This window comes from Leguminivora glycinivorella, chromosome 23 (assembly GCF_023078275.1).
Source record: "Leguminivora glycinivorella isolate SPB_JAAS2020 chromosome 23, LegGlyc_1.1, whole genome shotgun sequence".
NCBI classification, from domain to species: domain Eukaryota; kingdom Metazoa; phylum Arthropoda; class Insecta; order Lepidoptera; family Tortricidae; genus Leguminivora; species Leguminivora glycinivorella.
This window is the reverse complement of record NC_062993.1, coordinates 12,847,271-12,869,891: the sequence shown is the minus strand read 5'-3', so window position 1 is coordinate 12,869,891 and position 22,621 is coordinate 12,847,271. Positions and strand designations below refer to the sequence as shown.

The following is a 22,621-nucleotide window of genomic DNA, read 5'->3' as shown; positions in this document are numbered from 1 at the left end:
TATGTTTATTTTCAATAAAACCACAATAATAATCATTTTATTTTTATTTATCATTTAACATCTTTCAATAATCCATACCATATAGCTTATTATTTTTATTATATAACTAACATCAGAAGTGCTGGAAACATGAACCCATTTGCTAATACATTTGGAAACGAGTTTCAGGATGGAATCTGCCGAATTAAAAGAAGTATCGCGGATGCTGTGTCCAAACGCCGCCCAGACGACGACGTGGCGCTACCCGTCTTCGACCCGGCCACAAGCGACAACGGTGCAGAGACGTGGTGCAACAACATCGCCGAGCTTACCAAGGAGTTCTGGTGGAGCAGCATCGCAACCGTTGCAGAAGCCGGTGAGGCCCTGAAGGGCAATACTTTAACGTGGTTAAAGCGACAAAAAATTTTACATCTAGCGAAATTCAAGCCCTTTTTAAAGTGCCTCAGTGTACACTTCGTTCAGTCCTTGCTTGTTTAAATACAAATGCAAATAATTTATTAATAAAAACATAATTTGTACAGTGATTGTTCTTTAAGACTAAGAATTGTTATATGGAGACCATAATCTCTAAGAAAAAGAAAAATAAGTTAATTTATTATTTAGAGTCTTTTACACAGTTATTTTAGTTAGTTTTTTATTTGTATCAGTTTGTATTTATTTTATCACGTATAATTTTTTAGATTTACTTGGACATTTAGAAACTGTATACATTTCTTATTAATTATAGTAACTTTTTACTGAGTTGAATCCATCAATTCAATTCAATTCAAAATATCTTTATTCATGTAGGCCTAGTTACAAGCTCTTATGAATAGTTCATTACATATATATTATGATCTTAATCTAACCTAATTATCAGAGCAATTTATTGTTGTAAATTATTGTTCATAATAATATTGAGTCTATAATATACAATTTCATATAAAAATAATCGTTAAACAAAAAATATATAATCATATTATCTATTGTAATGTTGACATGTAAATGTGCCCCTGTGGCCTACTTGCTGAATAAATATTTTTGATTTTTGAAAGATTTACATGTTGAGCACCACAGTAACAGATGCTCAGTAGTATTTGAAATAATTTGTCAGATTGGCCGAACGAATTGTGGAAAGTTTCATTATTTTTTTTTTTATTACGAAAAAGATCTCTGGAATTGAGAGATCTGTCCACAATATACCTGCGATGCAATGTATGTTAATCTATGTATATTTACCTGTATTGAATTGTATTATATTGATCGGCCTAAATTATAAATTACATTACTGAGAAGTGAATGATTGGTCAAATTTTATGTATATGTATATATGAAACACTCCGCTGGTCGGCCATTTGTTTGGTGTTTGTCTATCTCATTAGCAGCGGGTGATGGGACAAACATGTCTAGATACTTGGCAAGTGGTCAAATTTTATAAATATATATGAAACACTCCGCTGGTCGGCCATTTGTTTGGTGTTTGTCTTTCTCATTAGCAGCGGGTGAATGGGACAAACATGTCTAGATACTTGGCAAGTGGTCAAAACTTATATATTCAATACAATCAATCACTATCAGAAGATTTTTATTTTATTGGGTACTTCGAGAACGAAGTACTTGTCAGTATGGCCGTGATAGATTATATTTGCAATAGCTTTCTATCTAATATAATACAATACAATACAAACACATACACATACTTACAGATTTATAAAACCTCATTATGTTTAAAGATTGTGTCATAGTAACATTTCAGAATTGTAAACTACCCTCATTATTAGTATCACAATTTGGTTACTTGGACGTTGATGTTTCAGTTTAGTGTTTATTATTCCTATCTATAATTTAATTGTATTTTACTGTAATGTAATCTAAGAAAACAAATATCTTATGTGATTTGAAGTTTCGTAAGATGATAATTGTGATCATAATGTATTGTCCATTTATTTAAAAGATGGTTAACTGATAACGATGATAACTGGTCATACTAGCATGGTTGCTCCTTGTTCTAAAGGCTTTAAAAGGCCAGGTAGCTCGGTTCTCGGGCAGAGTTTTGTTCTGGTTAAGCGACAAGACAACAAGAGGTACGATCATGCTTCATTTTATTGTTTTCTATATTGCTGTGATTTAAATGAAATGAAATTATTTTTATAGTAGATATTGCTTTGCTATTTGTTCACATATTGGTTTATTGCTTAGTAAAGAAAATAATAATATTCAAATATTGCTTAGTATTAATATAATTCTGCTTATTGAGACATTTTATAAATTAAGGTGTATAAACCTGGTTTTTGTTATATCCTCTTTCCATCAGACGATTTTAAAGAATATTCATATATTTACTTTGTTTACGTTATTTTGATTTGTGTTGAACCAGGTGTATACATGTTGGACATGTTGTTAATATTGATAATGTTTTTATGTACAAAGGTGGTACAAATACAGTTATACGAATTTAAAAACATACCCATATGTTTATTTTCAATAAAACCACAATAATAATCATTTTATTTTTATTTATCATTTAACATCTTTCAATAATCCATACCATATAGCTTATTATTTTTATTATATAACTAACAAGCTCATACGTATCGTCTCTAAACAAGTTTATGACGATTCAAATAACGTAGTTTTATGTCGATTCAAACAATATTGGACTTTAAAACCTTACACTAAAATTTAAAACATAACTGACCTGAATTATCATAGTGTGTTTTGGCATTGAATGCATTCGTAGCGCGCGCCGGGACGTTCTATTGTTTATCTATCTTACCTGTGCGTTTCCGAACAATTCTAGTTTTAGCTTTTTAAAGATCAACCTTTTGTTTGGCCGTCGGACCATCTCAGCAAAGACGCTCATACTCGAGAGCAAATTTTAGTAAAGAACTAACTAAAAAAAATATTGTGAAAGAACAAAGCGAATAATTATATCGATATCTTACGATTAGATAATTGAAAACATCTTCTCAATTGGGCTTTGTTAAAAATGTCAAAATAGCTATTTATGCAACAAGTGCGGAAAGTAGGTGATTTCTGATGAGTGTCATATAAGCCGGATATACGAGTCGGAATTTCGGAAATCATCTTTGCGCACATGTTTCAAAGCTTTCAAACAATGCTTTACTTTGCATTGTGCGAGTAAATAAAAAACATAATAAGACAAAATACTTTAGTAATTATTAAAATTAAAAGTTATGTTAGTACAATTTTCGAATTTGAAAGACATTGGTTTTATGGGACTTATAATAGTAAAGTTCAAAATAAAATAAAAAAATTGAAAATTAAAAAGCACTAGTGCGGAAAAGTATTACTTTCCACACGATTTTTATGGGACTGATAGTGAAGTTAAAGTTAAGTTTAACTTCACTATCAGTCCCAGTCATCAGTTAAGTTAAAGTTAAAAGCAAAATAAAAAAAATGTTAAAAGCACCAGTGAATATTGTGGAAAAGTACCTACTTCTTTCCGCACAACTTTGCTTCATAGAAAACGCACTTTTCGAGCACATACATTCTAATAGCTATTTTTATGGGACTAATAGTGAAGTTCAAAATTTAAAGAAAAATGATAAGTAAAAAGCACTAGTGCGGAAAAGTACTTTCCGCACGATTTTGCTTCATAGAAAACGCACTTTTCGAGCACATACAGTGCTATTTTTATGGGACTGATAGAGAAGTAACAAATTTAAAAAAAAGTAAAAAGCACTAGTACGGAAAAGTACTACTTTCCGCACGATTTTTCTGGGATAGACAGTGAAGTTCAAAATTAAAAAAAAAAATTAAAAGTAAAAAGCACCAGTGACTAGTGCGGAAAAGTAGGTACTACTATCCGCACAATTTTGCTTCATAGAATACGCACTTTTCGAGCACATACATTGTAATAGCTATTTTTATGGGACTGATAGTGAAGTCCTAAATAAAATAAAAAATTAAAAGTAAAAAGTACCAGTGCCGAAAAGTACTCTACTTTCCGCACGATCTTACTTTATAGAAAACGCACTTTTGTAATAGCTATTTTTATGGGACTGATAGTGAAGTTCAAAATTAAAAGTAAAAAACACTAGTGCGGAAAAGTACTACTTTCCGCACGATTTTCCGGGGACGGATAGTGAAGTTCAAAATGTAAAAAAAAAGAAAAGTAAAAAGCACTAGTGTGGAAAAGTATTACTTTCCGCACGATTTTGTTTCATAGGAAACGCACTTCTCGAACACACATACATTATAATAGCTATTTTTATGAGACTCATAGCGAAGTTCATAATAAAAAAAAATTAAAGTAAAAAGCACTAGTTTGAAAAAGTACTACTTTCCACACGATTTTTCCTGGGACGTATAGTGAAGTTCAAAATTTAAAAACATTTGAAAAGTAAAAAGCGCTAGTGCGGAAAAGTACTACTTTCCGCACAGTGTTGCTACATAGAAATCGCACTTTCCGAGCACATACATTATAATAGCTATTTTTACGGGACTGATAGCGAAGTTCATAATTTAAAAAAAAAAGTGAAAAACCCTAGTGCGAAAATGTACAACTTTCCGAACGATTTTTCTGGGACGGATGGTGGCCTTCAAAATTTAAATAAAATTGGAATGTAAAAAACACTAGTGCGGAAAAGTACTACTTTCCGCATGATTTTGTTTTATAGAAAACGTACTTTTCGAGCACATGCATTGTAAACGCACTTTTTGAGCACATGCATTGTTATAGTTATTTTTATGAGACTGATAGTGAAGTTCAAAATAAATAAAAATTAAAAGTAAAAAACCGGCCAAGAGCGTGTCGGGCCACGCTCAGTGTAGGGTTCCGTAGTTTTCCGTATTTTTCTCAAAAACTACTGAACCTATCAAGTTCAAAATAATTTTCCTAGAAAGTCTTTATACAGTTCTACATTTGTGATTTTTTTCATATTTTTTAAACATATGGTTCAAAAGTTAGAGGGGGGGGGGACGCATTTTTTTTTCCTTTAGGAGCGATTATTTCCAAAAATATTAATATTATCAAAAAACAATCTTAGTAAACCCTTATTCATTTTTAAATACCTATCCAAAAATATATCATACGTTGGGGTTGGAATAAAAAAAAAATTCAGCCCCCACTTTACATGTAGGGGGGGTACCCCAATAAAACATTTTTTTCCATTTTTTTATTTTTGAACTTTGTTGGCGTGATTAATATACATATTGGTACCAAATTTCAGCTGTCTAGTGCTAACGGTTACTGAGATTATCCGCGGACGGACGGACGGACGGACGGACGGACGGACGGACGGACGGACGGACGGACGGACGGACGGACGGACGGACGGACGGACGGACGGACGGACGGACGGACGGACAGACAGACATGGCGAAACTATAAGGGTTCCTAGTTGACTACGGAACCCTAAAAGTAGGTACAAAACCTTGCTTGCTGTAAAAACCTACTTCATTTTATTCCCTTACCTATAATATACTGATGAGTACGAGTAGTTCAATAATTGTACTATCAAATACAGAAACTAAATGACGTACATGTCAAATGGTAATAACTACGCAAATTCGAGTGCATGCGTCTGAGACAAGCTCTATCTATAGCAAACCAGTTTAAATGTAGAAAGACAACAAGGAACGGATAAAGCTTACCATAACTCAATGAAAACAGGTTTTAAAAACCCTATCGCGATAGGGTTTCGGAGTTAACTTAGTTAGTAGTTATGGTAACCTCATAGTAACAGATTCAATAAGCTTACCGTTTTAAAAGGTTACCTTTAAAAAAGCTTACCGTTTTATTTAGTAAGAAAATTGATTGGGTAAGCAAATTGATGAAGTTAAGCCTAAAAAGGGGTTTTCCGGTCCCTGGTTACAATAAATAAAAAAAGGATACGCCAAGATCGCTTACATTCTTTGTAATGCATAAAAAATGTTTTACTTAAAGCAAAAAAAAACTGGATGACGTTATCCGGCGACTTAACGAAACAAATAATAAAATGTATATATTGGGTTGGCATAAAAGTAATGACACACTCTACAAAACTCTATATATTTCCTTTCTTAAGTTAATTGTTTTCGATAATATTCTAGTATGTTGTAGAACATTCTAGGTACTTCTAATGTGAGGGTATATAAAGCCGTCTTCGTGATTGGTTTAGTTAGATTGAAATAAAATGGACGAGCGACAAGTTCGAACACTTAATTACTTATACGAGTACTTGTTAGGCCACAGTGCGCGGGCTGCGGCTGACAATATCAACACTGCATTGGGCGCTGGAAGTACAAGCCATGCCACGGTGTCCAGATGGTTTGACCGTTTTAAATCAGGAGACAGGAGCCTTGAAAGTCAGTCACGCTCAGGGCGACCACCTGTATTCAATGGTGACGATTTACGCCGCGAACTACAGTCGAATCCTGATGCTACTACTCGTGAATTAGCGGAAGCACTTAACTGCAGTCACCACGCTGTGGAATACCATCTGCATGAGCTTGGGTATCGAAAAGTTTTGGCTCCATGGGTACCGCACATCCTTACCGACGCCAGTCGTGCAGTTCGTGTCGCCATCTGTCAATCACTTTTGCTGCGACCCCGACGTAAAGAGTTTTTGACTGATCTGGTTGCGGGAGATGAATCATGGATTTATTATGAGAACGATACACGTCGTGCTTTTTGGCTGCCTCGAGAAGAAACGCCACCAACTCAACCGAAGCTGGGTAAAAAGAACCGCTTAAAAGTTTTGCTTTGTTGTTTCTGGGACTCGCAAGGCATGCTGTTTCATGAACTATTACACAATGAAACTGTAAACGCTAACAAATATTCAACACAGCTCACCGAACTATCCTCTGCTATCAAGAAAAAACGACGAAGACGAGCCACTGTAATTTTACTACATGATAACGCTCGACCTCATGTCGCATCTACCGTTCGCCAACAGCTGCAGAACTTGGGCTGGGAGACGATATTCCACCCACCCTATTCTCCAGACCTCGCACCATCAGACTTTCATTTGTTTAGAGCCCTGAAACGACATTTGCGGGCTAAACAATTCAATGATTTCCATGATGTACAGGTGGAGTTGAACAACTTTTTCGAGGCACAGCCATCAGAGTTCTGGGCGAAAGGCATCCAAACTTTGCCGGATCGTTGGCAAGAAGTCATAGATGCTATTGGTGATTACATCATCGACTAAGCTTTTTATATTGTAATAATAATAAAAAATATAAAACGTAAACCAAGTGTCTCATTATTTTTGTGCCAACCCAATAGAAATAACTTGCCTAATTTCCTTCTTCTTATTTTATCATATAATCTCGATATTAATCTCGACAAATTTGGGGAAGATTCGCAATTTAAGGATCTGATTTTAATTTAGCCAGAGGCCGGGGGATAAATTCATAATAATTTGGGGTGACATAATAAAATCAGATATAATTGTGTTTCTACGAAATTTTTCGGGGGCCTTGAGTTTCCGGAATTTTTTAAGTGCCAATCGAGTAAGTTATGACTTTAGCCAACTTTATTAGATGTTGAGTGGTCATCACTCATATTTTGGAGTTCTGTAGTAAAAAAAAAAACTATACATCTACACCATGATAAATTTATAATACCTACATGTCATTTTTATAAAGCAAAAATGACGAAGTCTTTCAAGTGCTCAGTGCTTAAATCAAAACAACGTACCTAACAGCGTCCTCCGTTTATTTATTTATTTATTTAATCTTTATTGCACAAAAGAAAAATCTTACAGTACAAAAAGGCGGACTTTATGCTTAAAGGCATTCTCTACCAGTCAACCTCGAGGCTAAGCAGAGAGACTGTGAGCGGTGCTACAATTTCAACAGTAAAAGGAAATAAAAGAAAGCATACTAAATAAACTATAAACATAAGTACACATATAATCTACAAATACATATACATACATATAACTATACACACACACACACACTCACATATATATATATATATATATATATATACATATATATCATACGAAACATGTGAAACTAAGAGTTTTTCATTCTGCTAGCAAAGAGAGCTCGTAAGGATTTTTTGAAAGCGAACTTAGTTGGGGCGCTTTTAATTTTATAAGGAAGTACGTTCCAGAGACGAGCCGCTTGCACGGTGAACGAATGTGACATATAGTGTTTATAGGACTGTAAGTTGCTTAAACCATTCGAAATTAAAACTAACCCAAGCACAAAATTAAAATTTTGAAAAAACCCCCGACCGCGACATAGTAGACCGATTTTCATGAAACATGGCTAACACTCCCGACTAACTCAGCTTTCAGACAAAAAAACTAAATCTTAATCGGTTCATCCGTTCGGGAGCTACGATGCCACAGACAGACATACACATAGACAGACAGACAAACAGACAGACACACAGACTGACACGTAAAACTTATAACACCCCGTCGTTTTTGCGTCGGGGGTTAAAAAGAGACAAGGTGATAGCGCGAGCGAGTTCTAGTGCGTCCGAGCGATGATAATGATAAGTTTGACGTGTCTGTCGATTTGGATTTAGTTTTTTTTTGACAGCTGAGTTAGTCGGGAGTATTCTACCTATGTCGCGGTCGGGGGTTTTTTCAAAATTTTAATTTTGTGGTTAGGTTATATTTCCACTAGAGCAACTATCTTTTGTTCGTTTCTAGCCCGATAGCTCATAGTTTACTTACTCTGGGTGGGACCAGTGCCTTAACATTAAAGCGGGGTTGAACGATTTTCTGAGGCAAATTAGCTTGTTATACCATGTCTCCGCCTTAAATAATAATAGGATCGATGTTGTTAAGGGGAGGCGAGATGGTATTATCGGTGATCAAAGGATAGCGCTCTTTGTGATGTTACGTCGTTTAATATGTATAGTTTGATTAACAAGCCATCTTATAACAACTAGTGTTGTTTCCGAAAAGTATGATAGATTCATTCTCCAGCACATAAAAAATAATTATTATAACCCAGCCAAATTTAAATCAATGGTGAACTGAACAGGCACCTTCTGAGTGATGTCTTTGCCTCGGCTAGTCACCCATTTATACAAACTTAACCACATAATTAAACAAGCACGATAATGGAACAAGCACGACGAAGGCTGTGAGGCATTTGTGTTGTATGGTGTTAAAATAGTTTCGCGCCCCTTCGCAAGCAAACTGCAAATAAATACACCCTTGATGCACTGTTCCCACCAAAAGCTATAAGCGTATAAGCTATCGGCGATAGAAAGGAACAAAATATAGTCGCTCTCGTGTAAACATAACCTTACCAAACCTTACCACCTTAAATTTAAAAAGAAAAAAAACCCAGCTTTCAAACAAAAAAACTAGATCTAAATCGGATCATTCGTTCGTGAGCTGCGATTCTACAGACAGACACACACACAGACAGACAGACAAACAGACAGGCAGACAGGCAGACAGGCAGACAGACAGACAGACAGACAGACAAACAGACAAACAGACAAACAGACAGACAGACACGTCAAACTAATAACATCCCGTCGTTTTTGCGTCGGGGGTTAATGAAAAAAAAACCCCGACATAGTCGACCGATTTTCATGAAACATGGCTAAGAACACTCCCGACTAACTCAGTTTTCAAACAAAAAAAACTAAATATAAATCGGTTCATCCGTTCGGGAGCTACGATTCCACAGACAGACACACACGTCAAACTTATAACACCCATCGTTTTTGCTTCGGGGATTAAAAAGAGAGAGAGAGAGAGAGCGATCGATTTATAGTACATCGCTCGGACGCACTGTAACTCGCTCGCGCTATCATCTTGTCTCTTTTTTGACGTGTCTGTCTGTTTGTCTCTGTGTGTGTCTGTCTGTGGCATCGTAGCTTCCGAGAGGATTAACCGATTTAGATTCAGTTTTTTTTGTCTGAAAGCTGAGTTAGTCGGGAGTGTTCTTAGCCATGTTTCATGAAAATCGGTCTACTATGTCGCGGTCGGGGGTTTTTTCAAAATTTTAATTTTGTGGTTAGGTTATATTTCCACTAGAGCAACTATCTTTTGTTCGTTTCTAGCCCGATAGCTCATAGTTTACTTGCTCTGGGTGGGACCAGTGTAGGGTTGTAAATAGAAAAAAAACCAAATGTTTTTTTTCAGAATTGTGAAAAAAAACATGAAAAAAAACCGAGTACCTTGGTTTTTTTTTCTAAATATGGTTTTTTTTCAGATGAACAAATAATACGACAATAACGGTTTTTCGTGAATTGTAACGTGTTCAATAACAATAACGTAAATTTTAATTCAAATAACATTCAGTATACAAACGTTTATTGGGGAATCCCCGATGCTGCGTGTAGCGTGGAGAGGCGGTGGTGTTGCCAACAGTAAAAAGTGATAACTACCAACTACAGATTTCGTAAATGTTACTTTTATAAGACCAGAAATTTAAGTTATTTGATTAAATTCGTTTAATAGTTAACATTAAGTCTAAAAAACCGTATAAAATTATTAACTGCTTTCAAATTTTGAGATTTCGTACTTTAGAAAAAAAACATACTCCAGAAAAAAAACTGTCTTTTTCACGGTTTTTTTTCATGTTTTTTTTTCAAGCCAGAAAAAAAACCGTTTTTTTGCAACCCTAGACCAGTGCCTTAACATTAAAGCTGGGTTGAACGATTTTCTGAGGCAAATTAGCTTGTTATACCATGTCTCCGCCTTAAATAATAATAGGATCGATGTTGTTAAGGGGAGGCGAGATGGTATTATCGGTGATCAAAGGATAGCGCTCTTTGTGATGTTACGTCGTTTAATATGTATAGTTTGATTAACAAGCCATCTTCTAACAACTAGTGTTGTTTCCGAAAAATATGATAGATTCATTCTCCAGCACATAAAAAATAATTATTATAACCCAGCCAAATTTAAATCAAGGGTGAACTGAACAGGCACCTTCTGAGTGATGTCTTTGCCTCGGCTATCACCCATTTATACAAACCTAACCACATATTTAAATTTTGAATAAACCCTGACATACTCGTAGTGGACTGATTTTCATGAAACATGGCTAAGACACTCCCGACGAATTTAGCTTTCAATAAAAAAAAATCTAAATCGGTTCATCCGTTCGGGGGCTACTATGCCACAAACAGACACACACAGACAAACAGATTTTTTTTTTTTTATAATGAGTGTTGTTGGAGTTTGGAGCAAATGCTCCATTCTATCCAATGTCGAACGCCGGGATGTCCCGAAGGGACATCCCGGGGGTAAGGGACATCCCGGGGGTACAGACAAACAGACAGACAGACACGTCAAACTTATAACACTCCGTCGTTTTTGCATCGGGGTTAAAAAAGAGACAATATGAACCGGTCTAGTCGAAACCATTTCCCAGAGCTCGCAAGGGCCAGTTTTGCAGCAATGTTTGCATTGATCATAAAAAGTAATATCAATAAATAATTACCTAAATGAACTCACGCCTGTATTGCCAAAAGGAGTAGACAGAGCAAACGAAATTGCTTAAGTTTAAGTGTCACATTTATTTATTTTGATGACCGACCGGTCTGGCTCAGTCGCTAGTGACCCTGCCTGCTAAGCCGCCGTCCCGGGTTCTTATCTCGGTCCTATTTGTGTGATGAGCACAGATATTTTTTCCTGGGTCATAGATGTTTTCTATGTATGTATTTATCTATTTAAGTATGTATATCGTCGCTTAGCACCCATAGTACAAGCTTTGCTTAGTTTGGGACTAAGTTTATTTCTGTGTAAGGTGTCCCCAATATTTTTTTTAATCACCTAAATAAAAAAATAATTGACTGAATTTACAACTTCCCCTTAACTCTAATTAGAGGAAAACAAGCGATTCGCGCCAGAAATAATAGAACTATGAATAATAAAGGGGATGTCAAACGACGAGCAAATTGGATCCTTTAAGATGGTTCATGTCTTAAATTAAATATTGGATAAAATGTCATATTTAAGCTTTGATTTTGGTCTATTGAAAATAAAAAAGTAACCCTGATTTGGGCTATTTTCACCACAGTGACATTGACACTGACAAGTCTGTGACAGAATTAGGCATAGGTTGATAAGTAACATCAGCGTCAATATTTTCTTGTTGAAAAGGCTTACTATACTGTAGACGAGTTTCTTCGTGGAATCAATAATTAAGCTTAGGTTCTAAATTAAATTTTATTGTTAATATGTTATGATTAAGTATAAATGTAATTCTTAAAAATGTGTAAGCTATTACCTTGTAAATATTTTTAGTATTTAATTCATTGTGTAAATATTGTTTATAAGATTGACATGTAAAACATTTTTATCAATAAATAAATCAATCAAATCAATCAATCAATCAATAGGCAATGAACGGCGAAGCATCACTAACTCAGTGTCGAAAGAGTCGGACGACAATTGTCACTATTGTGAAATAGGCCACAGGTGTATTGTAGGTACTGACTGAATCCTAGTAAAGGAATTAATTTATGTAATGAGCAAAGACATTTAGAAAAGTCCTGAGTTATGGTTAGTTCCTATATCGTAGCCCTATACCTCTATTATCTTCATAATTATTTTAATTAAGAATATTTTTTAACCGCCGCCCCAAATCTTAAGCAAGGTGGTTCTCAATTCGTCTGTCTGTATGTTTTTTTGATTTTTTTATTTCTTTTCATGTTTGTTACACGATATCTCCGTCGTTACTAGACCGATTAAATACAAAAATGTTTTGATTGAATGTATATGCATACGGATTGGTCCCAATTTTATCAGAACTCGGTTCTGATGATGGGACCCTGGAGAAATCGAGGGAACTCCTCAAATCTGAAAGGCATACATATGGTGATTTTCAGTTTTTAAATGAACATCATGCAATTACGTACGGAACAGAGACATTTAGTGGTGCAGTGGAACTGGTGATAAAGATCAGAACGGAACTCCTTAAATCTGAACGGCACACTTATAATGACTTTGGTATTTTTATGAGAACAGCTTGCCTTTACGTTCAGAACAGTGACATTTGTTGCAGTGGAACTTCTGATCAGAACGGAACTCCTCAAATCTGAACGGCACACTTATAGTGACTTTCGTACTTTTATAGGAACAACATGCATTTAAGTTCAGAACAGTCACATTTATTTGTTAGGAGATTTGTTTTCTTTGTTATGCTTACATATTGAGTTTTCAAATTTTGTCAAGCTCGATTTCTTATAATCGGATATCGGACTCATGAGGAATTGAGGAAACTCTTCAAACCTTAATAGTATAGGTATGTTCATTTGTGTTTCCATCAAACAATCAAAGATTTATATTAAAAGCAGTTTAAAAAAAATACACATTTCTACATAATCCAACATTCTGAAGTACCTTTCACCAGAACCCCAAAAGCGGCTGTTTTTTTTCTTAAAATTATTTGTAATAACGTACTCGTTTTTTGTTTGTTCTAGGTACGTCAAAAAGAAATCTCACACACTCGTTCTTCACAATCATAACTACGTAAGTAGGTAATATTCTATATTTATGATAAACAGTTCTATTTTTGGCTACGAAAGTTTTCATGACCTTCTCAATCTATTTTTTGTTATTTAAGTAACAGTAGTCACTAATGTCACAATTGTAAAATGTCATTTTGACAGTAATAAGACAAACACTATTGGTACAGTGCCAAAGTAGCGCTTAGTATTTATTTTAGTACTCATTCATTGAGTCATTTTATTACTACAGTAACTAAATATAGTTATGCTTAGAAATTATGGTGTGTTTAAACGTCCCATATAAAATTCCCATAGAGTAATTAAGAACACCATAATTTCTAGATCCTATGGAATTGCTTAATGCAATAATTATGGCATATAGGGAAGCTAATCACCTTTCAGTAAAAAAATAAAAGAAATGCTAATAATATACAGGAACTTTCGAGAAAAAAAATCAAAATCGAAAATGACTAATTTGGTTCTAACACCGATATTAATGATGTTAGGACTGTGCTGATTATTCCATATAATAGTATATTGCTAGTTCTATAAGTTCTCTTAAAAGTGTTTTTGATAATCGATACCGTTCTCAGGATATTTTGAGTTTTAGTCAATTTTCGGGTACATTTGCCCTAAATTTCAAAAAATAATTTCTCGTAAACTTGTCATATTTGACATTCGGGAGTTTTAGTCGTAGCATTGTTTTGGTCTAGGCTACCGGTTTTTACTATAAACAGACCATGGTCATGAGGTCTGAACCCACACTGTGCTGTCCAATTATCTTATCTTCTTCTTCTTCCCCAATCCTGATTGGTTGCTGAGTACCTACGCATCACGAACGCGATCTCTTCAATTACCCGCGATGTTGTTCAGAAATTATTACGGTCTACAAATATGCCATAAGCAGTTTTAAATGATTCGTGGTTAGTTTCATTTCAATAGACTCTGGTGGGGTATAGACCGTGATTTAAATTACTAGGAGTAGCAGGAAAATCGGTATTAGAGTATTTATTTTCTATAGTCTCAATTTTTCCGTCTGCCTTAAGTGACGTAGAGATTTTTGTAGCCCACTAAAACTTGTGGCCTATTACAGAAACATTTGTCGTCCGAATTCACCGTTCATTGCCTGTCCAAGAAGGAAATAATGACGCTGAGTAACAGGCACCCAGAAATAGGCACATAATTGTCAATGTTTTTGTAGTAGGCTTGTGCCGTTTCGTTCGTTGATCGGAGCGCTCCGATCTCGTTCAATCGCTCCCACGAACTAGTTCGCTCTTTTAGGTCTTTTGCTCATTTAGTTCAGCCAGACCAGCGACCACTGCGTTCGGAAAGATCAGAACGAATGGGACCGAATAGTGTCAAAATGATACGAATAGTCCACAGATAGTAACATTCCGGGCCGAAAGGTTGTAAGTAACCGAAGTTTAATATGAAAACATGTCATTTTTTTGTTGCTCTGCTAAGTAGCTCTATTCTCGGTCGGCGTAGTCACACATTCGTTCTTGATCCAAACCGCTCGCACTCGCCGATCCTATACTGAACTAAATGAGCAAAGACCGATTCTCAGAGCACGGAAAGATTCAGTTCATTTCGGTCATTGATGGGATTTTATTACTAACAGTTCATAGTTCGTGAACGACACAAGCCTATTTTGTGGTGAAACAGCCCACAGTGTATAACCATTTTTACATTGATTTCTTAACAAATGTAACAATGGAATCATCACCTTGCCAATGTTAATAGGTTAACGTTATTTAACTAATCAAGCTACATTGGTACTCCCTACTTAGTCAGGTTAGGGGACGACAATTAGAGTTTTCCTGTTTTATTGGGTACAAAGTAATTGTTTAATGGCAGAAGAATGGGTCAAGTATAAAAAAATACTTGATGATTTGTCAAAGTGAGACCAACTCATGTCAATCTGAAATTATAAATGTTACTGGTTATAGTAAATTATTATATTTTAACCCATATCCCACAGTCGCCTTCTACGACAACCACGGGAAGAAAGAGGGTGGTGAAATTCTTAACCCGTCACCACACGGGCATATGGGCTGTGGGATATGGGTTAAATTGTGGCGTAGGCGAGAGGCTGGCAACCTGTCACTGCAATGTCAGTTTCGTTTTCTTTCAACCCCTTATTTGCCAAGAGTGGCACTGAAACCTGAGTAGTTTCATGTGCTCTGCCTACCCCTTCATGCGACACAGGCATGATTGTATGTATGTATGTATGTATTATATTTTAATAACAGTCCATACCTAGAAATGTTTCAGACTGTGTACACCATCATAGTAATTCTTGGCCGAAGCGAAGATGTGCACAACAAACATGTGATCTGATATATTCTTATATATTGTACGGTGTAATTATTCAAGTGTTGATAATTTCTTGAAAAATTTAATGCTTCCCGACTGGCGAGTAAAAAAAAGAATTGTATAACTAAACTACAAATTAACTACAATTAATAACTACAAATGATGTGTGTGTTATTTTTTTTTTCCTGTTATATGTGTTTTTATTGTTGTACAATAAAGTGTATTACTACTACTAGTACTACTACTAAACATTTTTAGAGTTCAACAAAGAACGCAGATACCTTCGCACAGCGCAATAGAACTCAATGTCGGCTGCTCGCGTGCAATATAGATAAGAATTTCGAAAGGCGGCATTTTGTAAACATCTAAGCAGTGAGCCTTCTGTACTTGTACTATTATATATTCTGTGGTTATAGATATTTGCAAAATTCAGGCTTGGCTAGGCATTTTCTTGACCCATGACCTACCCTGTAGTTATTAGGCAGGAATCCAACCACCCACGCAGTTATTCATGCTATAATAGGCGGTTACATCGTCTACTTTAGTCGGCGAGCCAACCGTGAATGTCATACCTCGTTAATTAAAAATATTTTCATTGTAATGCAAAAACAACAATAAAAAATACGGCACCTACACCCTTTTATTAATAATTTTAGAAAATGTATTACTTTAAAAGGCAAAATCTACGCAGTGCACTGAAATTAAAAACACGGTTTAGAATTCTGACAACATACATACATAACATACTTATTTTGGTCGGCTTTATTCTTAACTTACATTTTTGGTGTGGCTGGGACAAATAAGGCAATAATTTTCTGCTACTACCACTACCTACACATTCCATATTTTTTCTTATTCCATCATTTTGTAGTCCAAATAATAGTAATTCCAAATTCAAATAATATAATTATACTCGCTAACTCTATTCGCCGTATTGCATTTCAATGAAATTGTTGGCTTGGATGAATGTAAAGGTGGTCACATTTTTCTCCATAAGTATTTATTTTTTGGACAAACTTGCATCGTTACCTGGCTTAGATCATTGAGCATTTTGTTCAAGATCGTCAAGTATATATGCTAGTAGAACGGTGTAGTCAGCAAGACGTAGATTATTTAAGTGATGGTATCAATCTTTTTTCACACAGTGCAAGTTACAGTATTTAACTACATTTTCTAGTGCACATGTGAAAAGTTTTGGAGATATAACGTCACCTTGGCGCACTCCTCTTAAAAGTGGTGTTGAGATTTTGGAGCCTATCATTTACAATTTCTTTGTAGCTAAACGTTATGGGCTTTTCAAAATACGGATAAACATGTCTATTGATCACCCATTTACCTAAGGAGTCAAAAATTGCTCCATGATTAACCATATCGAATGCTTTCACATAATACACGAAGGCAAGGTATAAGTAGCGGTAGATTGTACTTGAGAGATTTTTATATCACTGGCCTCACTGTTAAAGTAAACGACTGATCTATAAGTACCACTCGTGAAACCCTAATTTCATGTCTTTATTATATAACTAGCTTTTACCCGCGGCTTCACTCGCGTTAAATTGGAAAATTGCGGAACACTCCATACTTGTTTCCACTCCCCATTTTAGGGTGAAAAAGTAGCCTATGTCACTCTCTGTCCCTTCCACTTAAAAATTACTTCAATTCGTCGCTCCGTTTTCCGTGAAAGATGGACAACAAACCGACTTTCCCATTTTATAATATTAGTATGGATTTTTATGGTTTTCGCGTATGCCATTGCAGAACCCTGAATCGAGGTTGAAATTCATTCCCCAGTTATTAATGCTATAATAGGCTTCAATCTCCCACTTAGCCGATTGGCCAACCGTGAACGCGCAAAGGTCTCTAATTAGGTATGATTTTTTGCTTCGAATTAACGAGACATTAAATTATGAAAAACCCATTCACAATTCCATGTCACAATTTCGTTTTCTTTCAACCCCTTATTTGCCAAGAGTGGCACTAAAACGAGTAGTTTCATGTGCTCTGCCTACCCCTTCATGGGATACAGGCGTGATTGTATGTATGTTGTATGTATGTTAATATTATAAATGGGACAGTGTGTGCCTCTAGTTGAAGGGATGGATAGTGACATATGTCTATGTAAGAAACTACTCAAGAATCTTCAAGAAAGTGTGTTTAACTGCCAAGAAAAACTTTATTAGTTCTAAATTGAAAGTGTCGGACAACAAAGTGAAAACAACTTGGAGTATTATAAATAAAGAAGCTGGTAAATGTAAATCACGCGATTGTCAAGTCAACATTGTATCAGATAATCAACAAATAGTGTCGAACAGCGATGTTGCCTCGGCATTCGAAGATTATTTCTCAAATATAGCCGTTAACACCACAAAATGTTTACATTCTTCTGCGGCTCAAGCCCATTCATTACTTTGTGCTAATGTTAAGAAATGTAATAATTCATTTGAATTTAGTCAAGTAGACTCTGTAAATATTGTTAAAACATTCAAGTCACTCAATTTAAAGAAAACGGAAGACTTATGGGGAACATCAGTTAAAGTAATTAGTCATGTCATAGATATAATAGCACCTTACTTGGCCGTAATATATAATATTTCAATTTCACAAGGCACCTTTCCAGATCTTATGAAATGTAGCAAAGTCATACCGCTTTTTAAATCGGGTGATTCGAGTGATATAACCAATTTCCGTCCCATATCAATACTTCCTGTACTAAGTAAAGTCTTTGAGAAGCTAATGTTAAATGATCTACTGGGACACTTCAACAGACATAGATTACTTACAAGCAAACAGTTCGGTTTCACAAGGGGCCGTTCCACGACCGATGCTGCTTCGGTACTCATTAAACATATATATAATTTTTGGGAAAATTCTTGTGATGCAATTGGCATATTTTGTGATCTTTCAAAAGCCTTTGATTGTGTGGATCATGGAACGCTCATTTTGAAATTAGAACACTATGGTTTGTCTATAAATGCCCTAAACTTTATGTCTTCTTACCTTAGCAATAGAACACAAACAGTAGTTGTTAACAAAACTCGCTCTAGCGGGACTGTAGTCCAATTAGGAGTGCCACAAGGCTCAATTTTAGGTCCATTCCTGTTTTTGGTTTATATAAATGATTTGCCATGTATAGTGAAAAACTTTTGTGAAATAGTACTTTTTGCTGATGATACATCACTGCTTTTTAATGTTGACCGAAAATCTACGGATTACAATGTAATTAATAGCACGTTAGCTGATGTACTGCAGTGGTTTACTGTCAACAATTTACTTCTTAATTCTAAGAAAACCAAATGTATTCGATTTTCTCTGCCGAATGTTAAACCAATCGATACAAAAATACTTTTGAATGATGAATGCTTAGAGATGGTAGATACAACACTGTTTCTTGGTTTAACATTGGACAAAAATCTACAATGGAGTCCTCATATAAAGAAACTAGCAAGCAAATTAAGTTCAGCCGCATACGCCGTTAGGAGAATCAGGCAACTGACTAATGTTGAGACAGCTCGCCTAGTGTATCATAGTTATTTTCACAGTGTAATGTCATACGGTATTCTGGTTTGGGGCAAAGCAGCTGACATACAGACTATCTTTGTATTACAAAAGAGAGCCATTCGTTCTATTTACAACTTAGGAACACGTGAATCAGTAAGAGAACTCTTCAAAGAAATTAATATCTTAACTGTAGCTTCCCAATACATTTATGATAGTATAATTTATGTTGTTAAGAATTTAGACTGTTTCACTAAGAATTCTGATATCCATAATTATAACACTAGAAACAAAAATAAGCTTGCCATAAAGAAGTTTCGTGTCCGTAAAGTACAGAAGTCATTTGTTGGGCAATGCATTCATTTTTATAATAAGTTACCTGACACTGCTTTGAGATTACCCCTCCCAGCTCTTAAGAACTACTTAAAAAAAACATTGATGTTAAAGGCTTATTACAGAGTCGAGGACTATTTGACAGACAAACATGCATGGCCCGAACCAGAAACTACAAAAAACGAATAGCAATTAAAATAATTGTATTATGTATAGAGGACACAGTTCAGATAAGAAAGCACATCAAATATTTTATATTTTATGTTGTGTAGGTAAATTACATATTTAATGATATTGAGATTCATATTATCTTTTTCTTCTATGACAATTTGATATGTTTTCTCTGAAGAAGAACGACGTATTATTAAGCAATAATATAATTTATTGAAATTGATTTCCATAGAGTACCTAGTCTGTTCATATTCTTTGATGAATACTTTTGCATGTTAAATTGTATGTTGTTATTTAATGCATGTTAATTATAAGATGTAATGTTTTGAAAAGAAGTTGCCCGCCGAGTTTCTTGCCGGTCCCATAGTGGATACCCCCCTCCCAACTGAGGGGGGACTGAAATCTTCTCGAGGCTGAGGCGTAGGGTTAGAGCCGGCGTAGCTTTATTTGACGTTCATATGCGCATTGTAATATGCCTACTTGAAAAATAAATATTTCATTTTCATTTCATTTTCATTTCATTTTCATTTTCATAGGTCATTTTTTGTCTCTTTCTAAGCTCCCATTTCTCTAAGATATGAGGTGGAAGTTTGTATGGGGCATGCCACCATTTTTGGATTTCACGCGAGCGAGGCCGCGGGAAAAAGTTGGTAATATTATATTTTTGAGTTTTGAACAATACATTACAATACTCTTTATTGCAAACCTCACATAGTTTACAAAGTAGTAGTAGTAATATACCAACACACATAATAAGGAAAAAGAGCACGCACATAATTTGTACAAAGGCGACCTTATCCCATTAAGGGATTTCTTTCAAGTAATCAAGTAATGCACATGAAACAAAAAACAATTAAACAGAGGTAAAAACAGGCGGTCTTATCGCGACATCTTAATCAAGGCTACAAATGACAAAACAAATTACATTGGTTCGTTCACAGTTGCACGATTCATGAAATCGACAGTGGGCTACCAGTTCAATGTAGTTTGGGCAATAGGCTAGCAACCTTCTACAATATCATGGCTTGTACAACAGGTCTCCATTGCCATACAGCGCGGTAAACCTGCTAGCGTGATGGGGACCTTTGGTTGGACCCGGCAACATGGCACAGAACGGGTTCTTTTAGGTATGTATACTTACACTAACTAATACAGTCTTGAGTCTATGTTTGTATGTACCTTCCAAGGTTAATATTATACATTGAATAACTAGGTACAGTCAATAACACAGCTGCTGTGAATACAAAGTTCCAAAAATATGTATACCTCATCATCATCATCATCAAATCAACCCTTTATCGCCCACTGCTAAGCATAGGCCTATCTTCTAGTACGCCACTTGTCCCGGTCGGTCCTGAGCTAGTCTCATCCAGTTGTGACCCGCAATTTTCCGGATGTCGTCCACCCAACGAGCTAACGGATGCCAAGCGCTTCTTACATCTGTGAGCGGCCACCATTCTGTTAACATTTTAGTCCATCTGCCATTTTTCTGCCTAGCAACATGTCCCGCCCAACTCCATTTTAGTGTGGTATGTATAGTTGTATACCTACAGAACTTTATTGCCTGTGTGTATATATATGAATATTTAGCACTTTGTATTCATAGCTGTGTTATTGACTGTACCTACTTAGCACATATAAGTATTCAACATTTTTATTCATCAGATGAGCAATTCCCGTTAAGTTAGTACATTTTGATCACGTCTCCGATTTTGATAAAAATTGGTAGGCTGATAGAGTCCATGATGCTGGGCAATATCCAATAGGTTTCCCAAAATGTCCTATGTAGTTTGTATGAAACCTTCCTTTTTTGTTACCAGATTTTTATACATTTTCGGTCTTGCTCTTGCTCAGGATCATGGACTCTATCAGCCTACCAATTTTCATCAAAATCGGAGACGTGATCCAAATGTACAAACTTAACGGGAATTTCTCAGATATCGTAACGTTGTGGGAATATAAGCCTCTTATAATTATTATGAAATCAGTTTGTGGTAGTAATTTCCTGCGTTACCTATATCACTAGATTGCTCGCTATTGTAGTAATAAATAAAACAGCTGCAACCAATGGTACAATTTCAAAAGAAGCCGATTCAGCCGATTCGATTTTTACATTTTAAATAGTTACCTATCTTATATTAGTATGAATAATATCTGGGCGACCGAGCTTCGCTCGGTTCCATTTTAATATATCACGTCTTTAGATAAAAAAAAAACTCTTATAAATACAAAAACAAAAAAAAAGACAAAAAACAAAAACTTAATTTCTGGCCGGGATTCGAAACCCTGACACCTACGATCTATCTGCGTACATTAGACCGACCTCGTACGACTGAGCTAAGCGGAATCGATGCGCGCGCGGCGAAATTAACGACCATATTTTACGTTTACTAACGCGAAAGAAAAACTCATAAAAACTCGAAAATTCGCGTTTTCCGGGATCTAAGGCTACGCTAGATCGATTTTTCACCCCCGAAAACCCCCACATAACAAATTTCAGCGAAATCGTTAGAGCGGTTTCCGAGATCGTCGGTATACATAAATAAATAAATAAATATACAAGAATTGCTCGTTTAAAAGTATAAGATTAGGGGTGTGTCTCAGTGTGTCCCAGTGTACGCTGATATTATGCGTGCAGCGGGGCGGAGCGTGCGGCGTGCGTATCAAACAATTGAAGCTCATACAAGTGTCCTAAGTCGACGCTACATAGGGTGGACGCACGTTCGCCCGCCACGCTGCACGCCCCGTCGAACGCTCCGCTCCATGCGTCCTCTCATGCCTTAATTCTAATTTATCAGAATTCAAATTCCACTGAAAATAGAAGCGTCACGGCAATTAGAATATGGAATTACCGGGCTCTAGTCGACCAATAAATAACCTACCCACAACATTAAAATATTGAAAAAACCCCCGACCGTAGTAGAACGATTTTCA

The 22,621-nt window shown here is 35.7% G+C and overlaps 2 protein-coding genes across 4 annotated transcripts in view; one reads left to right on the top strand and one right to left on the bottom strand.

Moving 5' to 3' along the window:
• The window catches only part of LOC125238385 (octopamine receptor beta-2R-like), a 364,864-nt gene that overhangs the window by 117,704 nt on the left and 224,539 nt on the right, over positions 1-22,621 (top strand). The window lies entirely within an intron of this gene.
• The window catches only part of LOC125238230, a 141,194-nt gene continuing 118,813 nt past the window's right edge, over positions 241-22,621 (bottom strand). Inside the window, exon 2 of the mRNA XM_048145504.1 lies at positions 241-363. Coding sequence (XP_048001461.1) covers positions 241-363 — 123 coding nt within the window. The remainder of the gene's footprint in view (positions 364-22,621) is intronic.